At 49.1% G+C, this 21394-nt stretch overlaps 1 protein-coding gene across 24 annotated transcripts in view; it reads right to left on the reverse strand.

Annotated features, from left to right (window-relative positions):
• The window catches only part of AMBRA1 (autophagy and beclin 1 regulator 1), a 205014-nt gene that overhangs the window by 4173 nt on the left and 179447 nt on the right, over nt 1-21394 (reverse strand). For 19 of the 24 annotated variants that reach the window (XM_055354792.2, XM_019037126.3, XM_019037124.3 and 16 more), the window contains 3 exons: nt 17302-17441; nt 9688-9780; nt 7926-8119 (listed from right to left, as the gene is read on the reverse strand). In XM_055354792.2, the coding sequence (XP_055210767.1) occupies nt 7926-8119; nt 9688-9780; nt 17302-17441 (427 nt within the window). The remainder of the gene's footprint in view (nt 1-7925; nt 8120-9687; nt 9781-17301; nt 17442-21394) is intronic. The other 5 variants (XM_055354805.2, XM_055354803.2, XM_055354802.2 and 2 more) reach the window with 1 other exon arrangement.

Raw genomic sequence — 21394 nt, forward strand, 5'->3', positions numbered from 1 at the left:
ATCCACCCACCTCAGCCTCCTGAGTAGTAGGGAGTACAGGCACGCACCACCACACCTGGCTAATTTTTTGTACTTTTTGCCGAGACGGTTTCGCCACGTTGCCCAGGCTGGTCTTGAACTCCTGGGCTCAAGCAATCCTCCTGCCTTGGCCTCCCAAAGTGCTGGGATTACATGGGTGAGTCACTGCGCCCAGCCCCAGTCTTAGACGATCTTCCTCAGCATTATGTCCTCTCTTGCTTTTCTGGACATCCCCTGATAAAGCACTGCCCTCCATCCCTCAAGGTGGCTGCCCTTCCCCACTTCCTCCTGGGACACCCAGCTCCAGCTCCCAGGGCAGAAGGAGAGGAAACCTGAAGGGCTCTCAGAGTACTGGGTCAACCCCATCTTCAGGTTTTAAAGCCTTCTAACAGTGGGGCAGAGGGTAAGAAGAAAAAAGTCAACCTACGGCCTTGGTTCCCACAGAGATTCTACCCTGGGAGCCAAGGGCCGCCTGGGGAGGCCCCCTGGGGCCCTCCCTGTGCTCACTGTAGCCCCAATGCTTTCTAAGAACTCTGTGCACTGAAGCCCTCACAGCATGGTCTGGGGCGTGCTGTGGCTGGCCTGAGGCCTGCTGGCATTGGAGTGCACTGTGCCAGGTGAACTCTCAGCTCTTTTCCTTTTGAGACAGAGTCTCGCTCTGTCGCCCAGACTGGAGTGCAGTGACATGATCTCAGCTCACTGCAACCTCCACTTCCCGGGTTCATGCAATTCTCCTGCCTCAGCCTCCCGAGTAGCTGGGACTACAGGCATGTGCCACCATACCCGGCTAATTTTTGTATTTTTAGTAGAGACAGTGTTTCATCATGCTGGCCAGGCTGGTATCAGACTCCTGACCTTGTGATCCACCCACTTGGACCTCCCAAAGTTCTGGGATTACAGGCGTGAGCCACCGCACCCAGCTCAGCTCTTCTCAAGTAGATTACCAGGGGCAGAACAGGCTGCCTTGGGGCCCTATGGGCGCTGCTGCAGCCAAGCCCCCAGAGAGACCCGGATGGGCTTTCCCAGGCTCTGGGGGAGGCCCTGCTGCTGGCACTCAAGTCTGAGCCCACTGCTTGCTTGCCTATGGCTCCAGGCCTGGCCACCCCTCTCTATGGCTATGACTGTGTCCTAACTGGGCTTCTTGCTTCCAGTCTCCTCCCCTTCCGTCTAGTCTCCACACTGTTGCTATTACCATCCTAATTCAGCTCTGCTGACTTGAGCTCTGGTTAAGTCTGCACCCTGTTCAAAACCCAGCAGCTGCAAAAGCCCTCACAGTAGTCAAAACTCCTTAGCTTGACATTTGAGGGCTCTCTGGCCAGACCCTTATCACGCTGCAGACCTTCCTGCCCTGTCCCCCACATTCCTGCAGGTACCCGGCAGCCCTGCTCCCTGCCTGCACAGATGGGCATACACTGTGCACACTGTGCCGTGCTCTCGTCCCATCTCCTCTGCCACCCACTTCTCTCTGGTCCCCCAGCTAGAAGGGGCTGCTCCTTCTCTGGGACCTCACAGTGCTTCACACCTCCCCGTAGCTGTGGCATCTCTCTTCTGGCCTATAAGTTCCTGAAGGTCTTGGACTCAGCTGTATTCTCTTTTCAGTCAAGTCTAACACGTGGGTTTACACTGGGCGTGTATTTGTCGAATACATGTATGGATGAATAAAAGGGCTCCCAGGCTCCTCACAGGTGCTCCAGACTTAAGGATGCTTGGAAAACTGGTCTTGTAACTGCCCATTGTGGGAGAAGCATTTATTTTATTTTATTTTTTTGAGACAGAGTCTCGCTCTGTTGCCCAGGCTGGAGTGCGGTGGCGAGATCTCAGCTCACTACAACCTCTGCCTCCCAGGTTCAAGCAATTCTCCTGCCTCAGCCTCCTGAGTAGCTGGGATTACATGTGTGCACCACCACGCTTAGCTAATTTTTTTTTGTATTTTTAGTAGAGATGGGGTTTCACCACATTGGCCAGGCTGGTCTCGAACTCCTGACCTTGTGATCTGCCTGCCTCAGCCTCCCAAAGTGCTGGGATTACAGGTGTGAGCCACTGGAGAAGCACTTACATGTCTAGTTCTCTCTGGACTTGCTCTTTGAGGGAAGAGACACAATGGATTCATCTCAATGTAATTCCCTCCACAGTGCCCTTGAATTCATGGTGCCGAACACAATACCAGACACAAAGTAAGTGCTCAAAAAAGAATGAATGGAAGATTTTAAAATGTACAAACAAATGGCTCCCCCAGGGCTGGGTGTGGACAGCTTCAGCCTACAGAACTATGAGCTATGCTTCCCTCCTGGGAACTCTAAGCCAAGGCTAAGAGCAACTGAGGGCAGCTGGCACATTCTTCAAGAGAAAAAATACCAGGGCTAGAAGGAAATGGCAGTCACAGTGAGGGATCCAGGCACAGTGGCAGACAGGGGGTTAATTCTGCAGTCTCCTCCTCTGTAGCAAAAGCATCTGTTTTTGTCTTTGAAAATAGGAAATTGATTTAGAGTTCACATGAGGTCTCTTCCTTGGCAAGTCCTAAGGTACACTCTAGAAGCAGAGGCCAGGGTAGGATCAACAAGTTCCCACCATGCCCTACAACCATATTTAATTCTAGAGGTTTCATTGCCAGAAGAGCCGAAGAGGGAACTGAGGCTCAGAGAGTCACAGGAGGAGCTGCCCTTCCTGACCTCTGGGAGTACTGGTCTTCCAGCCCCTCCCTCTTCACATTTGCTTTTTCCTGGCCCAGGGCCCAGGCTACTGCTGCTGGTCTACCGACCATCTTCACCAGACAAAACAGAGGCTCAGATGACCTTTGCTACGGGTCAGGGGCACAGCCATGGTGCTCTCCAAATAGTGGGGCACAGCCATGCTCAGAGGCAGGGCCTTGCCTCAGCTCAGCTAAACTCATTAATTCCATGCTTGCCCTGAATGCCCACTGCAAGCTAGGGAGGCACTGTCATCAGTGCTGGAAGCCAATGGTGAGCCCAGGAAATGCTTCCCTCCCTTTTCGAGCTATGCTCTTGGCCAGCAGGGTAGGAAAGCTTGCTGTAGAGTCAAATTCTGGGAGAAGTCAAACTCTTGTTAAAGTTGAACATGCAAAAAAGCTGACGCGTGCAAATACCCCTGTGGAGGGCTCCTCCTGGAAGGCCTGGAAAGAGCTGAATGGATTTCAACCACATTTTTATAGAACAAGAAAATGAGAAGTAGCCTAGGAGCCCTTTGGTGCTAACTGACAGAAAAGGGCCAAGGGGAGTGGGGAGGGGCAGGGCACAGAACAGCAATTACCACAAGCAGAGCAGGCTTCCCACATTAATAAATCTGTGTGGCTGCGTGTGGCGGCTCGCGCCTATAATCCCAGTACTTTGGGAGGCCAAGGTGGGAGGATCACTGGAGCCCAGGAGTTTGAGACCAGCCTGGGCAACATGGTGAAACCCTATTTCTACAACAAACAAACAAAATAAACAAAATTAGCCAGGTGTGGTGGCGTGTGCCAGGAGGCTGAGGTGGGAGGATCCTTTGAGCCCAGGAGGTCGAGGCTGCAGTGAGCCGTGTTCGTGTCACTGTACTCCAGCCTGGATGGAAGAGCGAGATCTTGTCTCAAAAAATAAAAACAAAATAAATAAATCTTGGTGCCTGTAGCAGGTGTGAGTATAGGTGGGATCTCCCTTCTAGCCCAGCCCAGAAGAGCTGAACTCCCTGACCAGAGGGTTTCGCTATCCATGCTCTTGCAGCTCTGGCTTTGTCAATACAAAACCTGCCAGCTGCCTCTGCATGGGGAAATCTGGGCCCAAAGAGAGCCCTGATCCCTGGGCTCCCCTGAAGAGTCTGACAGCACAATAGTGGTATGAGTGCCTCAGAGCAAGGCTCCTTGCCCTAGGAGGGACAAGGCTGGAGAATGACACCCATCCATCAAGTGCCCATACCCTCTGACCCACACCTCCCCTGCCCTGACTGGTTTCTGAAAGGGGTATGGTGTGTGGAACAGCTGTGGGTACAGGGTATACGCAGAGCATGCAGGGATGCAGGCAGGCAGGCAGGCAGAAGCAGCCAGCTGCCCGGTCTCACTCTGCCTGCTGCTCCCGCTGACCAGAGCCTCAGCTTAGCTGGGGCCGTCCTCTACCGCCTGCTCTACTTTACAGGAGGAGGGGATAGTGGGGTGAGGAACCAGGTCCTGCCTCCTAAAACCAGGGAAAAGAGCTCCTTCCCTCTGCCCCACCATGCAGCCAGAAATGGGCTGCATGCTAACCAAGAAAACAGCAGAGAATTCTCTGGGAGGTGAAACACCAGCAGACATACTTCTGAAGGTGGCAGCTCCTGCTCCCAGAGCCCCAGCATGTCATCTTCAGGCTGAAGGCCTCACTCCCAGCCCAGTCCCAGTAACTTGCCCTCCCCACTCATCCAGTGTCAGTTCTCCACATGCACCGGACATGCCATGAACACAAATTAGTGGTCCTTTATGCAGTAACATGTCTTTGAACTTGGTGCCATTTCATGTGCTGAGACATGTCTCCAGGAATGCTTCCCCACCACCCTACTTCACCTGACTCCTATTCATCCTTGAAGACTAGGCTCAGGGCCACCTCCTCCAGGAGTCTCCCCTGAGCCCCACAGGCTGGGCACAGCCCCTCCTCCTCTATGCTCCAGAGGTCCTCATCACACTAAAACAATTATCAGTTTAGGTGCCCATCTCCCTCTCTAGACTGCGAGCTCCTCATGGAAGGATAGAGAGGCCTACTTGTCTTCACCACTTTTACCAAGTGGCTGACACATGGTAAAAGCTCAGTGAAATCAAATCAGAAAGGGCTGCCCAGCCGGGTGCAGTGCTTCATGCCTGTAATTCCAGCACTTTGGGAGGCCAAGAAGGGAGGCTTGCTTGAAGCTAGGAGTTCAAGACCAGCCCGGGCAACACGGTGAGACCCTATCTCTAAAAAAAAATAATGATTAAAAAAAATAGCCGGGCATGGTGGCGCACACCTGTAGTCCCAGCTAGTCAGTAGGCTGAGGCAGGAAGATCGCTTGAGCCTAGGAGTTCAGGACTGCAGTGAGCCATGATGGTGCCACTGTACTCCAGCCTGAGTGACAGAGTGAGACTCTATCTTGATTTCATTTATTTATTTATATTTGAGACAGGGTCTCACTCTGTCTTCCAGGCTGGAGTGCAGTGGCATATCACAGCTCACTGCAGTCGCCACCTTCCAGGCTCAAGCAATCTTCCTGCCTCCAGCCTCCAGAGTAGCTGGGACTACAGATGCGTGCCACCATGCTCGGCTAATTTTTTGTATATTTAGTAGAGACAAGGTTTTGCTGTGTTGCCCAGGCTGGTCTTGAACTCCAGGACTCAACAGATCCTCCTGCCTTGGCCTCCTAAAGTGCTGGGACTACAGGTGTGAGCTACCATGCCCAGCTGAGATTCTGTCTTTATTTATTTATTTTATTATTATTATTATTTTTGAGACAGAGTCTTGCTTTGTTGCCCAGGCTGGAGTGCAGTGGTGTGATTTTGGCTCATTGCAACCTCTGCCTCCCAGGTTCAAGTGATTCTCCTGCCTCAGCCACCTCAGTAGCTGGGATTACAGGTGCCCACCACCATGCCCGGCTAATTTTTGTATTTTTGGTAGAGACAGCGTTTCACCATGTTGGCCAGCTGGTCTTGAACTCCTGATCTCAAGTGATCTGCCCACCTCGGCCTCCCAAAGTTGCTAGAATTACAGGCGTGAGCCACCACACCCGGCTGAGACTCTATCGTTAAATTAAAAAAAAAAAAAAAAAAAGGGCCGGGTGTGGTGGCTCACACCTGTAACTCCAGCACTTTGGGAGGCCAAGGTGGGAGGATCACTTGATCCCAGGAGTTCAAGGCCAGCAAGGGCAACATAGTGAGACCCCATCTCAAAAACAAAACAAAACAAACAACACTCTCTTCCAGTGACTGCTATTTGCACATACATATATACATACTACAAACACACATAAGGGGCTGGCTAGGTATGGTGGCTCATGCCTGTAATCCCAGCACTTTGGGAGGCTGAGGTGGGCGTATCACTTGAGGTCAGGAGTTCAAGACCAGCCTGGCCAACATGGCGAAACCCCGTCTCCACTAAAAAATACAAAAATTAGTTGGGAGTGGTGGCAGGAGCCTGTAATCCCAGCTACTCGGGAGGCTGAGGCAGACAGAATCACTTGAACCTGGGAGGCAGAGGTTGCAGTAAGCTGAGATTGCACCACTGCACTCCAGCCTCGGCGACAGAGTGAGACTCCATCTCAAAAAATAAAAAAACAGGCCAGGCACGGTGGCTCACGCCTTTAATCCCAGCACTTTGGGAGGCCGAGGTAGGCGGATCACGAGGTCAGGAGTTCGAGACCAGCCTGGACAACATGGTGAAACCCTGTCTCTACTAAAAATACAGAAATTAGCCGGGAGTGGTGGCACATGCCTGTAATCCCAGCTACTTGGGAGGCTGAGGCAGGAGAATCACTTGAACTCGGGAAGCGGTGGTTGCAGTGAGCTGAGATCGCAGAGGCTGCAGTGAGCTGAGATCACGCCACTGCACTCCAGCTTAGGTGACAGAGTGAGACTCTGTCTCAAAAATAAATAAATAAATAAACAAACAAATAAATAAATAAATAAATAAATAAAAATAAATAAAAAGAAGGGGCTGCCTAAGAGAATGGCCCACTTCTCCAAATCCCTCTCGCTGTCAGGGTTTACTGGGAGCTCTGAGAGGTCTTCCTCCTACTGAGAGGGCTGGCCCGGGGGCTCCATTGAGAAGCCCGTGGTGGTTCCCTTTTGCCTGGCCCTCAGGCTTCCTGGAAAAGGCCTAATGGACTCCAGAGCAGCTCAGAGTCCACAGAAACCTGCAAAAAAGGGCCTGAAGATGGCAGAAGGAGCCTTCCACCACCTCCTCCCAGAGGCTCACAGCGGAGGTTGGCTGCTCCAGCCAGCACCACCTTATGGTCATGGCCCCAGCGAGGAGCTTCCACCAAGCACAAATGCAGGAGGTGGGCTGTGCTACAGACCAAAGAGGGACTTCACTTTGAAAATTCTCAGTTCATGGCATCGCGAGCGACCACGCAATACCCTGTTGGGGACTGCGGTGTAGAAAGCCGTTCCCTGGGGTGATAGGCATGTTTGTTATTCTTTGCCTGACATGCACCATGGCTTTTCCTCCCATGGTCTCTTCTGGGCAAATGGCTCAACACAGACTTAGAAAATGTGTCTGTTTGGAGGCTGCTTTGTTTGGAGCTAGGATCAGCAAGGGGGCTGCAGGTAGGGGGTGAGGATAGCAACTGAGTGAGAACAGCCTGTTTAACACAGCTGCTGACAGACTCCTAAGTGGCTCGAACTCTGCTGCTGGGAAGTGCTAATTGGTTTTTAAAAGTGTGAGGCTGGCACAGAGAGTCAGGGCCGAGTGTGGCAGAGCCACACCTGAAATAGGTGAGAGGAAGGGGATGATGATATGCCAGGCTGCAGCCAAAATGTTAACGAGCCCCAGGTGTGACAGGAGTGTGAGAGGTCCTCCCATGGGGCAGTCCCAAATCTGCCACACTGGTAGGGGGACGACAAGCTAGGCTGGGCTGTGGTTTGGCCCCAGAAGCTAAGGCCTGGGGTGTACTTCTCTGGAATGGCAGCTTGCAGGAGGGAGTCTCCCTTTAGCCCTTTCAATCCAGGCTTTCTGTGCTCTCTTTGGAAAAAGAGACAGGGTCCTCACATTTTAGAGGAGAGGGACATCAGTGTACTTGGTGGGAGTTGAGGCGAGCTGCAAGAGTGACCCAGCTCAGGGAAACCATGTCGCTGCTGAGGAGGCTCTTAATGCCACCAGGTGGACATCACCCAGACATGGGAGGGGGTATGCATCCTGAGTGGGAAGTGGCACTCACTCGGTCTTAGGGTCCCTCTCCCACCCCCTCCAGCGCCACATGGCTCCTACCTTCACCAGGACCTGAGGCGGCTGTCCCTGGCTCCGGCACCTCCCTCTCAGTCTGTGTTTCGGCATTCTGCAGCTGAAGGGCCAGAGTCTGGGTGCCCTGAGATGTCACTGAGGTGGCAGGGTTCCGGGGCTGAAGCCCAATGGCATTCATCAGCCCCATATCTCTGTCTGTCCTCCATGTGGCTCTGCTGGTTCTAGGGAGAGAAAGGCAGACTGAAGTCAGATGGGGCTTGGGATAGCGCCCCTCACAGCTCTCTGCTGGCTCTGTGCCAATCCTCAGGGCAGTGTGGGCCAGGCCCTGCAGGCTAAGAGAAGCCCTGTGCTCCTGCAACTACCTCTTGATGGTGGTTAACTTGTCTGTGTCCATTCTCCCCCAAGGTTAGTCTATACCCTAAAACAATGAAAGGCCACAGAAACATCCAATCTTGCAACCCTGGCTCACTCAGTCATGCCCTTCAACAACAGACCCCTGTCGGGGAGTGGGAAGGAGCTGTAGAGATGGCTGATCTGAAAAGACTAATGAAATTCAGGAGGCCAGTAGCTGAGATCATGGGATAAAGAGTGAGCACTAGAAGAAGGTCCTTTCTCTCTTTAGCTTTACCTTCCTTCCAACTGTATGCTCATAAGATTCCACTTTGAATTCTTGAATCTGCAAGTGAACTGAGAACTCCACTTTGGAAGGAAAGAGCTGGAACTCTTTTTTTTTTTTGGTGAGACAGTCTCGCCCTGTCACCCAGGCTGGAGTGTAGTGGCGCAATCTCAGCTCACTGCAACCTCCGCCTCCAGGATTCAAGCGATTCTCCTGCCTCAGCCTCCCGAGTAGCTGGGATTACAGGCATACACCACCATGCTCGGCTAATTTTTGTATTTTTAGTAGAGAGGGGTTTCACCATGTTGGCCAGGATGGTCTCCATCTCCTGACCTCGTGATCCGCCCGCCTCAGCCTCCCAAAGTGCTGGGATTACAGGCGTGAGCCACTGCACCCATCCAGGACTGGAACTCTTATGAGGCTGTTCTGGGATCCTCTTTCCAGGGCCTTCTGAAAACAGACCCTTGCAGGTAGGGAGCACAGGCTGTCCTACAAGGAAGGTTCTGGCCAATGCTAGCATCCCCCTTCCTTGGGCATCTCCCAGGCACTGCCTTGGAATACCTGGAGCTGGCAGCAGAGGCAGCCCAGGGCTTTTGAGACTATCACCAGACACTCACATTTCTAGCTGCTTCTGGGACTATTCCTCCAGCTATGCTCAGCAATTCCTAGGGGAAGTAGCAATTGCTTTGGGTTTATCAACAACCCAGCGCTTTGTTCCAGTCTTCATTAGTGAATTAAGTGATGAAAGGATCAGTACCAGATTTCTACTAATGGGTGCCTCAAGAGGATTGACAAATCCTGGGCCCTGGGCAGCTTGGTCCCTGAGGTCCTGGTCATCTGGAAGAGCCTGGGCCATGGAGCAGACTCCATGGGGCAGCATCCTTCTCCAGATCCTATCTTCTCTCCTCACCCCAAGTGTGCCCAGGCACCATGGCCAGGATGGGAGAGGGCCAGGGGGTGGTTCTACAGCAAGACTCTGAGAGCAGAGCTTTTGTTCTTTCTTAGCCACACAACACTTTTCTCAAATGAAACTGTACACAAAAGATCAAGGAGGTGCTGCTCTGGTTGAGGAGGGACCCAGAGCCCTAGAGGGCGCTGCTTAAGAGCCCATCAAAAGCAGGAGGAAGGGATGGGCCTCCAGCCAGCTGCTCCCTGCCTACTTCCCAAACATACCCAGGCCGCTCGCTGTTCCTGCTGTTGGAATGGACAGTGAAGACCGTCTCGTTCAGCTGGTCCCAGTAGTACTCAACACCAGAGTTTAAGGCCCTAAAAATCAGTTGGGAAGGGTAAAGAAGAAGGTGAAAGGCATTAGAGAGGGAAGGATAAGAGCTCCTGAAACTCCTGGCTTTGTGGACTGTGGCTGCCCATCCTTTCTCTCTCCTGGGGCTGAGCTGAAACCAAGACCAGAGCTGCTGCCTCATCAGGATGCTCAGTGCTGGATCAACTCAGACAAATCTCTAATAGCCTAAATGCCTGGAATGGTGGGTTTAGCTTCTCCCTTCCCCCTGACAAGCCTAACTGGCTCCTCCTCGGAGCTAAGAGACAGCTAAAAAAATAGCAACAACAGATACAGGCAGTGGGTCCTGAGTATTCTTCAGACACAGAGAAAGGAACTAAGATGGCAAATGTGAGGCTGGAGTGAGGCCCACTGGAGAGATACAGAGCCATGGACAGCCCTGCCCAATGGGCATGCCTAGTCTTGAAAAGCAGAGGCCTTGGCCGGGCACCAGTGGCTCACGCCTGTAATCCCAGCACTTTGGGAGGCTGAGGCGGGCAGATCACGAGGTCACAAGATCAAGACCATCCTGGCCAACATTGTGAAACCCTGTCTCTACTAAAAATACAAAAATTAGCTGGCCGTGGTGGCATGTGCCTGTAGTCCCAGCTACTCAGGAGACTGAGGCAAGAGAATCACTTGAACCAGGAGACAGAGGTTGCAGTGAGCTGAGATCACGCCACTGTACTCCAGCCTGGGTGACAGTGCAAGACTCTGTCTCAAAAAAAAAAAAAAAAAAAAAAAGAAAAGCAGAGGCCTCAGAAAACAAAGACAGTGCAGGCTCTCGCCCCTGGGGCGGCCTGAGCGGAGGAAGACAAACTTCACCAAAAGTCAGCTATTTAACCTAGAGGCCTAGGTCACCCTCCTTTAACAACAGAAGTTACCTCCATAAAGAGCAAACATCCCCAAGTGAGTGGATTATAGGATGCTGGGAGGTGCTTCCTTCCTAAACATGGGTGTTGGCTAGGACAACCAGGCAGGGCCTGGATGACGAGGGACTGTGTCCCAGGAGGTCCCAGGAGGCTGTGCTGCCTCAGGTAAAAGGCAACAAAACCAGGCACTGAGCCTCCAAATCTGCCTTTTTTTCTGAGATGGAGTCTCACTCTGATGTCCAGGCTGGAGTACAGTGGCATGATCTCAGCTCATTGCAACCTCTGCCTCCTGGGTTCAAGCGATTCTCCTGCCTCAGCCTCCTGAGCAGCTGAGATTACAGATGTGTGCCACCACGCCCGGCTAATTTTTGTATTTTTAGTAGAGATAGGGTTTCACCATGTTGGCCAGGCTGGTCTCGAACTCCTGACCTCAAGTGATCTGCCCACCTTGGCCTCCCAAAGTGCTAGGATTACAGGCATGAACCACTGCGCCCAGCCCAAATCTGTCTTTTTAAATTATTTTTTATTTTTTTATTGTTTCAGGGGGGGTCTCACTATGTTGCCCAGACTGGTCTTGAACTCCTGGGCTAAAATGATCTTCCCACCTCGGCCTCCCAAAGTGTTGGGATTACAGGCGTGAACCACCATGCCCGGCCCAAATCTGTCTTTAGAGGGTAACTATGATTAGGCTTCACCTGAGGGAATACTACTTGCTTCTTTGAAGGGAAAGAGCCACAGCCAAACAAAAGTGCTCTTCTTTTCACTGCCCTGTAGTAAACCTCTCCCAGCTCCTTTTAAGGGGCCTGTCAGGCTGTGGAGTTGGTGTAATTCCAAAGGCCACCTCTTTAAAAAGCAGTACAGTTGTCCCTTGGTATCTTTGGGGAATTGGTTCCAAGACCCCCTGTGGATACCAAAATCTATGGTTGCTCAAGTCCCTAATACACAAACTATCCATATCCTTTTGTATACTTAAAATCATCTCTAGATTACTTGCACTAATACAATGTAAATTATGCAAATAGTTATTATACTGTATTGCATCTCACTCTGTTGCCCAGTCTGAAGTGCAGTGGTGTGATCATGGCTCACTACAGCCCTGACTTCCCTGGGCTCCGGTGATTCTCCTACCTCAGCCTCCCGAGTAGCTGGTACTACAGGCATGCCTCACCACGCCTGGCTAATTTTTTTTGTTTTTTGTTTTGTAGAGACAGGGTTTCACCATGTTGCCTAAGCTGGTCTCAAATTTCTGGGCTAAAAAATCTGCCTACCTCAGCCTCCCAAAGTACTGGGATTATAGGTGTGAACCACCATTCCCAGACTAATTGTATTGTTAATTTTCACTGTTTTTTTTTTCCCCAAAATGTTTTTGATTTATGGTTTGTTGACTCCATGAATGTGGAACCTGCAGACACCAAGGGCCAACTGTTTATCCTTCCTCTTCTAAACAGCCATTTTTGTGGGGTTTGGGGATTGTCTGAGAACCAGATGGGCATTGGAGGGCAAAGATGAGAAAAGGCTACCTTACATTATGCAAGAGGTAAATGGCCAGAAGTAACAGCAGAGGCCTCCAAAAACAAACTCATCTCTGTTTTTGGTGAGCAAATCCTGTCTGTGTTAGATACTATGTGAAGCTGGCTGCCAGGAAGACCGATTTACAAACTTGTCAAGATGTATTGACAGGTTGCAGTACCACATGGGTCCCTGCCAAATCCCTCTTCTGGAATTCTTGCTAGCCAGGGCTGGTTAGTGACAACAAACTGTTCACATCAGACCTACAACAAACCATGTACTTCCTGACCCGGAACCTTCCTTCCTACCTCAGAAGAGAGGCCACAAGAAGGCCTTCTGTCTGAGCTGGGACTGTCAGCATAATGCTGGTGGCCAAAAGGTCCCCTCGAATGCTTTCCATCCAGGCAGCAGCACGGAGCATCATCGGCTCAGGGCTGTGACCTTGGCTACTGACTGAAGAGGTCCACTGCCAACAGAACAGGGGCCGTACTTCCTGTCTCAGATGTGTTGCTCCACTATGCCTCCCCATCCCAATCCTTTCTGCTCCCCACAAACAGGTCTAATTCTAAGCCTGGATTTGCTTTACTTTCTGTGGTCAGAGACCTGGACTACAATGAGCTCATGGATTTGGTTTCAATTCCAGACACTGTACCAAGGAATAAAGTTGAAGACACCCTCTCTGGCTACTGAAACTCTTAGCTTTCTTTCTTTCTTTCTTTATTTTTTTCTGAGACGGAGTTTCATTCTTGTTGCCCAGGCTGGAGTGCAATGGTGTGATCTCGGCTCACGGCAACCTCAGCCTCCCGGATTCGAGTGATTCTCCTGCCTCAGCCTCCCGAGTAGCTGGGATTACAGGTGTGTGCCACCATGCCTGGCTAATTTTTGTATTTTCAGTAGAGACAGGGTTTCGCCATGTTGGCCAGGCTGGTCTCGAACTCCTGACCTCAGGTGATCTGCCTGCCTCAGCCTCCCAAAGTGCTGGGATTACAGGCATGAGCCACCATGCCCGGCCTGAAACTCTTAGCTTTCAATACCCAGTGTCACTGACTGTCTGTGAGCTAAAGAATGATCCCAACATGTCCTGGTGTCTTCTTGGGTCTCAGTGAGGGTGAATGAGTCACTGTTTGCTCTGGGTTCTTCCTGGGAGCTACACAAATACACCAAGGGAGGAGGAAGGCTAGGAGGTCCAATCAGGGCCAGCCTTTTCCAGTGGGCTTCCACCTCACACCTGGCTTCCTCCACAGCATCTGGAAGCTGTGCTTCTGGGCCTGGCTCAACAACTTCCTCATGCTGAGACCTTCCAGGGCTCCCTGAACAGACCTGAGCTCCCTCAGTGTCACGATGCTCTCTTCACAGAACTTCTGGCTCTGAACTTCCCAACTTCTTGGGACCATTCCCTTGGATAACATTCTTCTTTCATTTATCAGTGACACGACTGCAGAGGATCAGACCAAAGATGCCTGGTGTCTCTGCAGCGCGGGAAAGAGCCAGCACCTGGCTCTTAGAGCCTCGCCTGAAAGATGTGGTTTCCGTGGCAATTTTGGCTCCCTTTTGATTCGGAGGCATGCTTTCCCCTCCCTGGGTGATGATACTTGACTATAATTACCATGATTACAGAAGGGACAGAGCTGGGGCCTTGTCAGGAGCCCCACAGTTGGCCAACGGGCCAGATGCCCCATAGTCTCAGCCCACCTCTCTTCTGCCATGAGTCCCCTGATTCTGTCCTTTGAGCTGACTCTGAGAGGCAGTGGGCTTCCCGCCAGCACCTCCCCCTATCACATTTGTAGGGCTGGTTTATGAGGCCGGAAGCAAGCACCCCCTCATATCAACCTGGCACTTCACACCCCCCATGGTTATCAGTGGGGGTGCTGGCTGGCTGGCAGGCAGCCAGAGGCACAGCAGCAGCTTGGGCAGAGTGCAGGTTGGGGAGCAGAGGAGGAGGGAGCGCCTCAGTGCCAGGAAGGTCAGGATGACTGCGCTATCAGCCCCCGGGAAGGCTTTGTAGAGGGGCTGACTGGCCAGTTGTTTGTCTTCTTGCCTGTCCTAAGAATTCCTTCCCCTGGAGAGATGGAGGATTTTTGAAGGCCTTAGTCTACTGCCAAGTGGGTTTTAGTACCACCAAGAGATGCCCAAGGAGCTTGTTCCTCTGTCTTTGTGCTTGGAGAGAGTGCTGAGGCGAAGACAATGGAGGAGAAATCAAGAGCAGTATTGAGAGCACAAAATGGGGTGCAGCTGCCTGTGTCTGGGACAAAGGCAGACAGCCACCTGTTTTGGAGGGAGGGCTGCAATCTTGGCCCAGCTGGCTGGCTGGATCCTGTGCCCTTGGGAATGGGTGTGCCAGGGAGCTGTATCACCCAGGGATAGGCAGCTGCCTATGAGACACACAAGAACCCTGAGCTCCTACTTCCCTATTTGTTCTCCTCATTTGAGACCGGAGACCACTCATCTGTAGACCGCTCAAAAGACATGAATGCGCTCACTGATCCTCTCTCATTTCCGCCTGCATCCATGCCTGACCTGCTGAAATGTCTCAACACGATCTAAAGCTGCATTCTTTACCTGAGGTCTTAAAGAGTTTAAAAAGTATGTGTGTGTTATTGTGGCATATTTTTCTGTGGAAGACTGTACACTGCTTTCGTCAGAATTTTAAAGGGGTTTTTGAGTGGAAAGGGCTCTGGATAGTAAAGTGAGGAATTCTAGTTCTGTCATCTGTTAGGAGGCCTCAGAGGAGTCTTAACTTCCTTAGGTGTATATTGCTCACACACAGTCTTCCTTGCCTAAGCTTTGAAGAACTTAAGTCATGTCCATGTCCAATTTATATGGTACCCTTACATTTTGGGCCCTAAGGCTTGAGGCATTTGCCAACCTGACCCAAGAAGTCAGGAGAAACAGCAACCAAAAAAGATGGGCTAAACTAGTTTTCTCTTAGTCCAACACAACTTGGTCTGTGACGGGACACTGTTCAATGTGTCCAGTGCTAATGCCATCTTACTCAGGGAAGAGGCTTGAGTTCCTGGTGGGTAAGAGAGTTCCCCAGGCAGCCCAAGATGGCTTAGGCCAGCTGAGACTCTGGGATGCTGGAGCAACATATGGGGAGAAAAGAGAAAACAGAAGCCAAAGTCAGTTTCATGTTTGGCTGAGGTGACTGTGACTGACACAAAGTAGGTAGGCTGGGGTTTCAGACATAAAAACCTTTATGAGGCCACAACAAACTGGGTGTAGATTATTTTTGCAAGGGAGAGGACTAGAAATTTGGCTGGGACAAAAGTTAGTGGTGGAAGCCATAGACAAAACAACACTGCTGAGGAAAGAGGTCTTGGAGAAACAGGGAAAGAAAGGCCTGTAACTGAAGTGTAAGTAAGAGTAGAATCATAGTCCAGAATTCTGTGCCAGTTTTGGAAAAGATGCTTATTAGATTCCTCTTATGAACTGTTAAGAAAAGAGATAAGACAATCAGCATCATGTGCTTTGGGGAAAAGGAGTATTTCAGGACAGATCCTGGGACTAGGGACAGGCCAGAAGAAGGGCAGAAACTGAGAGACCCAAGGAGATAATGAAAATGCTCTCTGGATGCTCCAGAGATGGTGAAAGATGGTCTCTGGAGCAAGTGGCTTGCAACACAAAACATTCTTGCAGCTCCAAGCGCAGCCTGACCAGGCTAGGCTTAGACAGTAGTCTGTCTTTGGGAGGAGCTCAAAAAATTCAAAATGGAATGCAAGAGCTGCCCTAAGAACCAGGTTTCCTTTCTCCTAGGCCACTGACCTAACTCAGCCGATAAGGACTGAATCAGCACTTCCCTACCAGGCCACATGAGCTGACCCAAATACATCCTTTAGGAGAAACTATCAAGGATCCCATCAAAAGGCAACATGGACACTTCCGATAACCAGAGACCCTGTTGGAACTGTCACACCACACTCTGTGATCTGCAGAACACTCTGGGAAAAGACTCTGCACCAAGTGGAGGTCAACATGAGGACAGCCTGGAGGCAGAAGTGGCATTTAGTCAGCTGGAACCTTGCAGCGTCCCACGCAGCAATCAGCCTGATCGGCAGTGAGGCAGAGCTTCACACTCTCCACCTGGCTGAGGCTGGAAACTGATGACAGACCTGGCTGACTCCCAGCGTCTCTAATGAATGGATGCCTGGAGAAACTCTGACCTCCATAAAGCCAGAGGAAGGGGAAGGGGTGTCATCAGGACTTCAGACACAAATCCCCTCCTACTCCCTACTTCAAGACCAGATAATAATTGCTTTGACTGTAAATTGAGCTTTTCTTTTTTTTTTTTGAGACAGAGTCTCACTCTGTCGCTAGGTTGGCGTGCAATGGCATGATGTCAGCTCACTGCAACCTCTGCCTCTCAGGTTCAAGCGATTCCCCTGCCTCAGCCTCCTGAGTAGCTGGGACTACAGGCACGTGCCACTATGCCCGGCTAATTTTTTGTATTTTAGTAGAGACGGGGTTTTACCACGTTGACCAGGATGGTCTCAATCTCCTGACCTCGTGATCTGCCTGCCTCAGCTTCTCAAAGTGCTGGGATTACAGGCATGAGCCACTGTGCCCAGCCCCAAATTGAGCTTTTCAATCTGCTTTCACTAGTATAAGCTAGAGCTCCAAGCAGAAAGGAAAACAAGCAAGACAGAATTGTTGTTAGAGATCAGTTAGAGATCAGCTATTAGAGATCAGTGGCTTAACAAATTAGGGTTTCAACAATACCTATTTCCAATTCTTTTTAAGTTAAAGTCTATGGCATTTACTCAAACCCAAGACCACCTGTTGAATTTTTCTAGCAGGGTTTAAAAAAGAATCTTTGATATCTATGCTTTTGACTGCAGGGAAACTTTAGTATCACTAGGAAACCAGAGAACAAGGGAAAACAAAGAAAAAAAAATACTGCCTTTAGATTCAAGAAAACACGATCACTAAATCAGTCTCTGGATGAAATGTGAAATGGGGAGCTAATCCTACCAGCCCCTGTGGGAAGAGGGCCCTTTAAGGAGTGGCGCTGAGAATGAGGCGGGCTCTAGATGGATTGACATTTCCCATCTAAAAGACCCCAGTTGGTGAATACTGATTACCCCAGTCCTCGGCCCCAGTGATCCCTCAACCCCCACACTTTAAGCCACTTACTCTGGTCGGCAGATCACCAGGTCTCCTTTGTTAGTACCATAGGCCAAGCCAAGCCCTGGCTCAGGCAGCCAACGGGCAGAGTTGATACTGACATGTCTCCGCTGGTCGGCAGGCATGGGATAAAGGACGTTGAAAACTCTCTAGGTAGAGGAAAAGAGGGAAAAAAAGAGAATGGGAGGAGAAACAATTTGTTACCAAGAATAACAAAATCCAGGGAGAAACAAATTAGAAGGAGGAAAGGAGGTGGTTAGGCTGGGAACAGGATGACTCTTTTTTTTTCTTTTTTTTCTATATCTATCTATCTATTTTATTATTTATATATAAATATATATAATATATATATTTATATATAAATATATAATATATATTTTATTATTTATATATAAATATATTATATATATTTATTATTTATATATAAATATATTATATATATTTATTATTTATATATAAATATATTATATATATTTATTATTTATATATAAATATATAAAATATATTTTATTATATATAAAAATATATAAAAATATATATTTTATTATATATTTTATTATTATACTTTAAGTTCTAGGGTACATGTGCACAACGTGCAGGTTTGTTACATATGTATACACGTGCCATGTTGGTGTGCTGCACCCATTAACTCGTCAGTCACATTAGGTATATCTTCTAATGCTATCCCTCCCCGCTCCCCCTACCCCACAACAGGCCCCGGTGTGTGATGTTCTCCTTCCTGTGTCCAAGTGTTCTCATTGTTCAGTTCCCACCTACGAGTGAGAACATGCGGTGTTTGGTTTTCGAACAGGATGACTCTTAACTCATGCCTGAGAACTTGGGGCAGCAGGAGAGATGGGATTCTCTTAGTTTTGGGGAGAGCTAGGTCTCTTTTAAGAAATACTAGGGGACTCTATGGCTCTAATAATGCGCTCTCCTTAGAGCCTTTTAGCTAACTAACTTCATTGCTTTTAAATTAACTCCCTGGAAAGCCCCATAAAGCCCACCATACCAGGACGGACTGCCCATAACTTTCCTCTGACCAGGCCAACCAGTGAGCATCAGCCTTGGCTGGTAGTCCTGTTACCATGGAAATCACAGTGCTCTCACAGCAATGGGGAATTGGAGGTGATAGGGGGGCGGGAGGGGGTGATAACATCAGAGAACATTCTTAATTCATCTAATTAAAAGCAATGTTAAAACTGCTATTGTTAAGGAAACCTAAAAGGTGCATTAAGATGGAGGGAGCGGAGCAGAGGGGAATCGTGAACATTCAGGCACACAACTTGTTTCTAGCTTATATAAATCACCATTAAATTGATTGTTTCTCTTTTTCCAAGCTAATATTTTCTGAGCGGCATATTTTCTGAGTATGTAGGGTTTGGGCTGAAGGTAAACTATGGCCTCACAGTCTCTTTGGCCACTCTCTGATATGTTTTAGAAGCAACTTAATCAGAGATAGGAGCAGGTCAGTGGAAGAATAAAAGACATGGGCTTTAGAGTTAATAAGACTTGGGTTCGAGTCCTGATGCCACTACAAAACAATATCTCTAGATCTCAACTTAGAACAAACACATACATTCAAATAATTTGGGAGATTAAAAGAGATTACGTATAAAATGCCTGCCATGGTGCAAGCTCCTAAATAGTAACTGCTATTATTGCAACCAGGAACCTGTATCTGAGTCTCTTCACAAATGATCATCAGGGCCTATGAAAATGACAGGAAGCTGAAACTCTATAAACTGGAGTTTATTTCCCTTCTTGCTTCCCCAGTTTTTAATCTATCAAATATGAACTTCACTTCATCTGCCTTTACCTGCCCCCAGGGTTGATAGAAGGGGAAAAAAAGAGAAAACAAATGAGCATGTGGTTTAGACAGTAATATTCATAAAATGAACTTAGAGTGGTACAATTATAATTATTTTTCTGACTATCCTGATGAGGGATGAAGGTGGGGAGGGAGGAAGGCAGGGGGGGATGATTGAGTCTGAACTAAGGGTCCACTCCATTTATGCAAACCAAGTGATAAGCAGCCCTGGATCTGAGAACACATGTTCATGTGCCTTGGGTACATATCTGAAAGGCCTCTGACAGGACAGCCTCCAGAATGGAAAAGACAGCAGCACGTGTCCTCAACACACACACACACACACACACACACACACACACACACACACACACACACACACAATCTTGTTATTAGTAATTTTCCAGGTGTTGTGGTGCTGAGAAATGTGCCCAGGTAGCTAAATGGTACTCTTCCAGAATGGCCTAGCTATGGTCCTGAGGGCAAATGAGCCTTTTACAGACATGGAACTGGTTCAGGTTTGAGGCACAGCACTGACTGCCCTGTGGCAGCTGCATTAGGAACCTCCTACACCCTTCCTGTAGGACTCAACTCCAAATGTAAGGAATTAGTTAAGGCTCCTTAAATCTTTGCTCTAACTGAGGAGACTATTAAAAAAGAAACCAATGAAGTTAATGAATTTCTCTCGTAGTTATCTGGAGTGTGGCTGCTTGGCCTTTGGATCATCTCCTCCTGGCTGGCAGGAGTCTCAAACAAATTCATGGCTGCTATTCTCACTCAGCCTCACTGGCTGAACGGGCACAGATATGGTAATACCACTCTTTCTCCTTTGCACCTAATCAATATTTTGCCTTTAAATCAAGCAATGAGGTGTGGCACCTTTATTCTTTCTCATGGAGGTTTTCACCTTCTCAGAAGATAACCAATGGTTTCTGTCCAACCTATAGACTTTATGGTTAAACAGAACTTGCCATTTAACTTTAAACACTAAAAGGACAATGTGGGTGTGATTAGACAATTGCGGCTGGGATCACTTCATCTGTTTAGTTTTCCTTCTCCAAAGGTCAGATGGTGTGAGCAGAGCACACCCAGAGTTAAGGAGGGATGAGGGTTAACTTCAATGGGTGCATGAGGGGAGCACCTTGGTTTTGAGCCTGTGGTAGCTCTACATGGGCCTCACAACAAAGTCTCCCCTGAAACTACAATGATTTATAATTGTAGGGAATGGGGCAAAAGGGCCAGAGAAAGTAGCCTTACGAGGAGAATAATAAGACTTTAGTAATCAGATGCTTAAGTTGCTGTGCTGCGTTTTTTAAATGCGGGTCTGAAACAAAAGAATAAAAGACCTCTTTCCTAGAAATGTTCCAGACCAGAAAGTAACAAAACAAGCCTCTGTCACAAATTTACCTTTTATCATTTGTTGCTGTACAGGGATTAACAGGCAAATATTATCTATTTGCTTCTTAGTATAGGAACTTCCTTTGGGGACAAAACCCTCAAGACGCCAATATGATAGATGAACCCAGCTTAGGTGAGACAAGGTCACAGAGGGATTGGTGAGAAGTAATGAAATGTTGAGACCCCCAGGTTGTTGCTAGCCACTTCCCAACTTCTGCAGTGGCAGGAGTCATGGGGGCATCAATCTGTCCTCCAGCTATGGCACTCCCTCATGCTCGAGTCCTTAAACAGTGCAGAAAGGGCAGTTCTCAAGTGCACATCTCTTCCCATGTTTGGGTATTAGGCTAAATCCTGCTTTGTGGCAGGAAGCCAGAAAATGCCGCACAAAGATCAGCAGCCTCCTGGATCCTGATAAGCACTTGCTTGCTTAGCACACTCTAGTGCGGCGTGGGAAGGAGGGAGATGAGGGCATGGAGGGTGCAGGATGGGAGGTTAATCACTGATCCATAGGCTGAGAGGTCATCTGGTCCAATCATCCTCATTTCACACATGCCTGAAACCAATGGACACTTGAACAATGAGAATCTGGCCCATTTTGAAAAGCACCCAGAGATGTAGTGTCTACCCCTTTCCCTGGCCAAAGCTGAACAGCTCTCAGTCCACCTCACTGAAGGGAAATACCTCTCACAATTAGCCCTACAGATGAGAGACTATCTGGACAAGTTTCTCAGTACTGACAGATGGTTACGTAGCTCTGCTAATCCCAAACCATTTATGGTTTTGGCCATCAGTCTTTCTAACCCAGAGACTGGGTAAGTTGTGAGTCCCCTTTTAGATTTCCATGGGGACTGGCTCTGTAAACCCAAAGGTCATCAGTACTGACAAAGACAGTAT

The sequence above is a fragment of the Gorilla gorilla genome, chromosome 9 (genome assembly GCF_029281585.2).
Source record: "Gorilla gorilla gorilla isolate KB3781 chromosome 9, NHGRI_mGorGor1-v2.1_pri, whole genome shotgun sequence".
Taxonomy (NCBI): domain Eukaryota; kingdom Metazoa; phylum Chordata; class Mammalia; order Primates; family Hominidae; genus Gorilla; species Gorilla gorilla.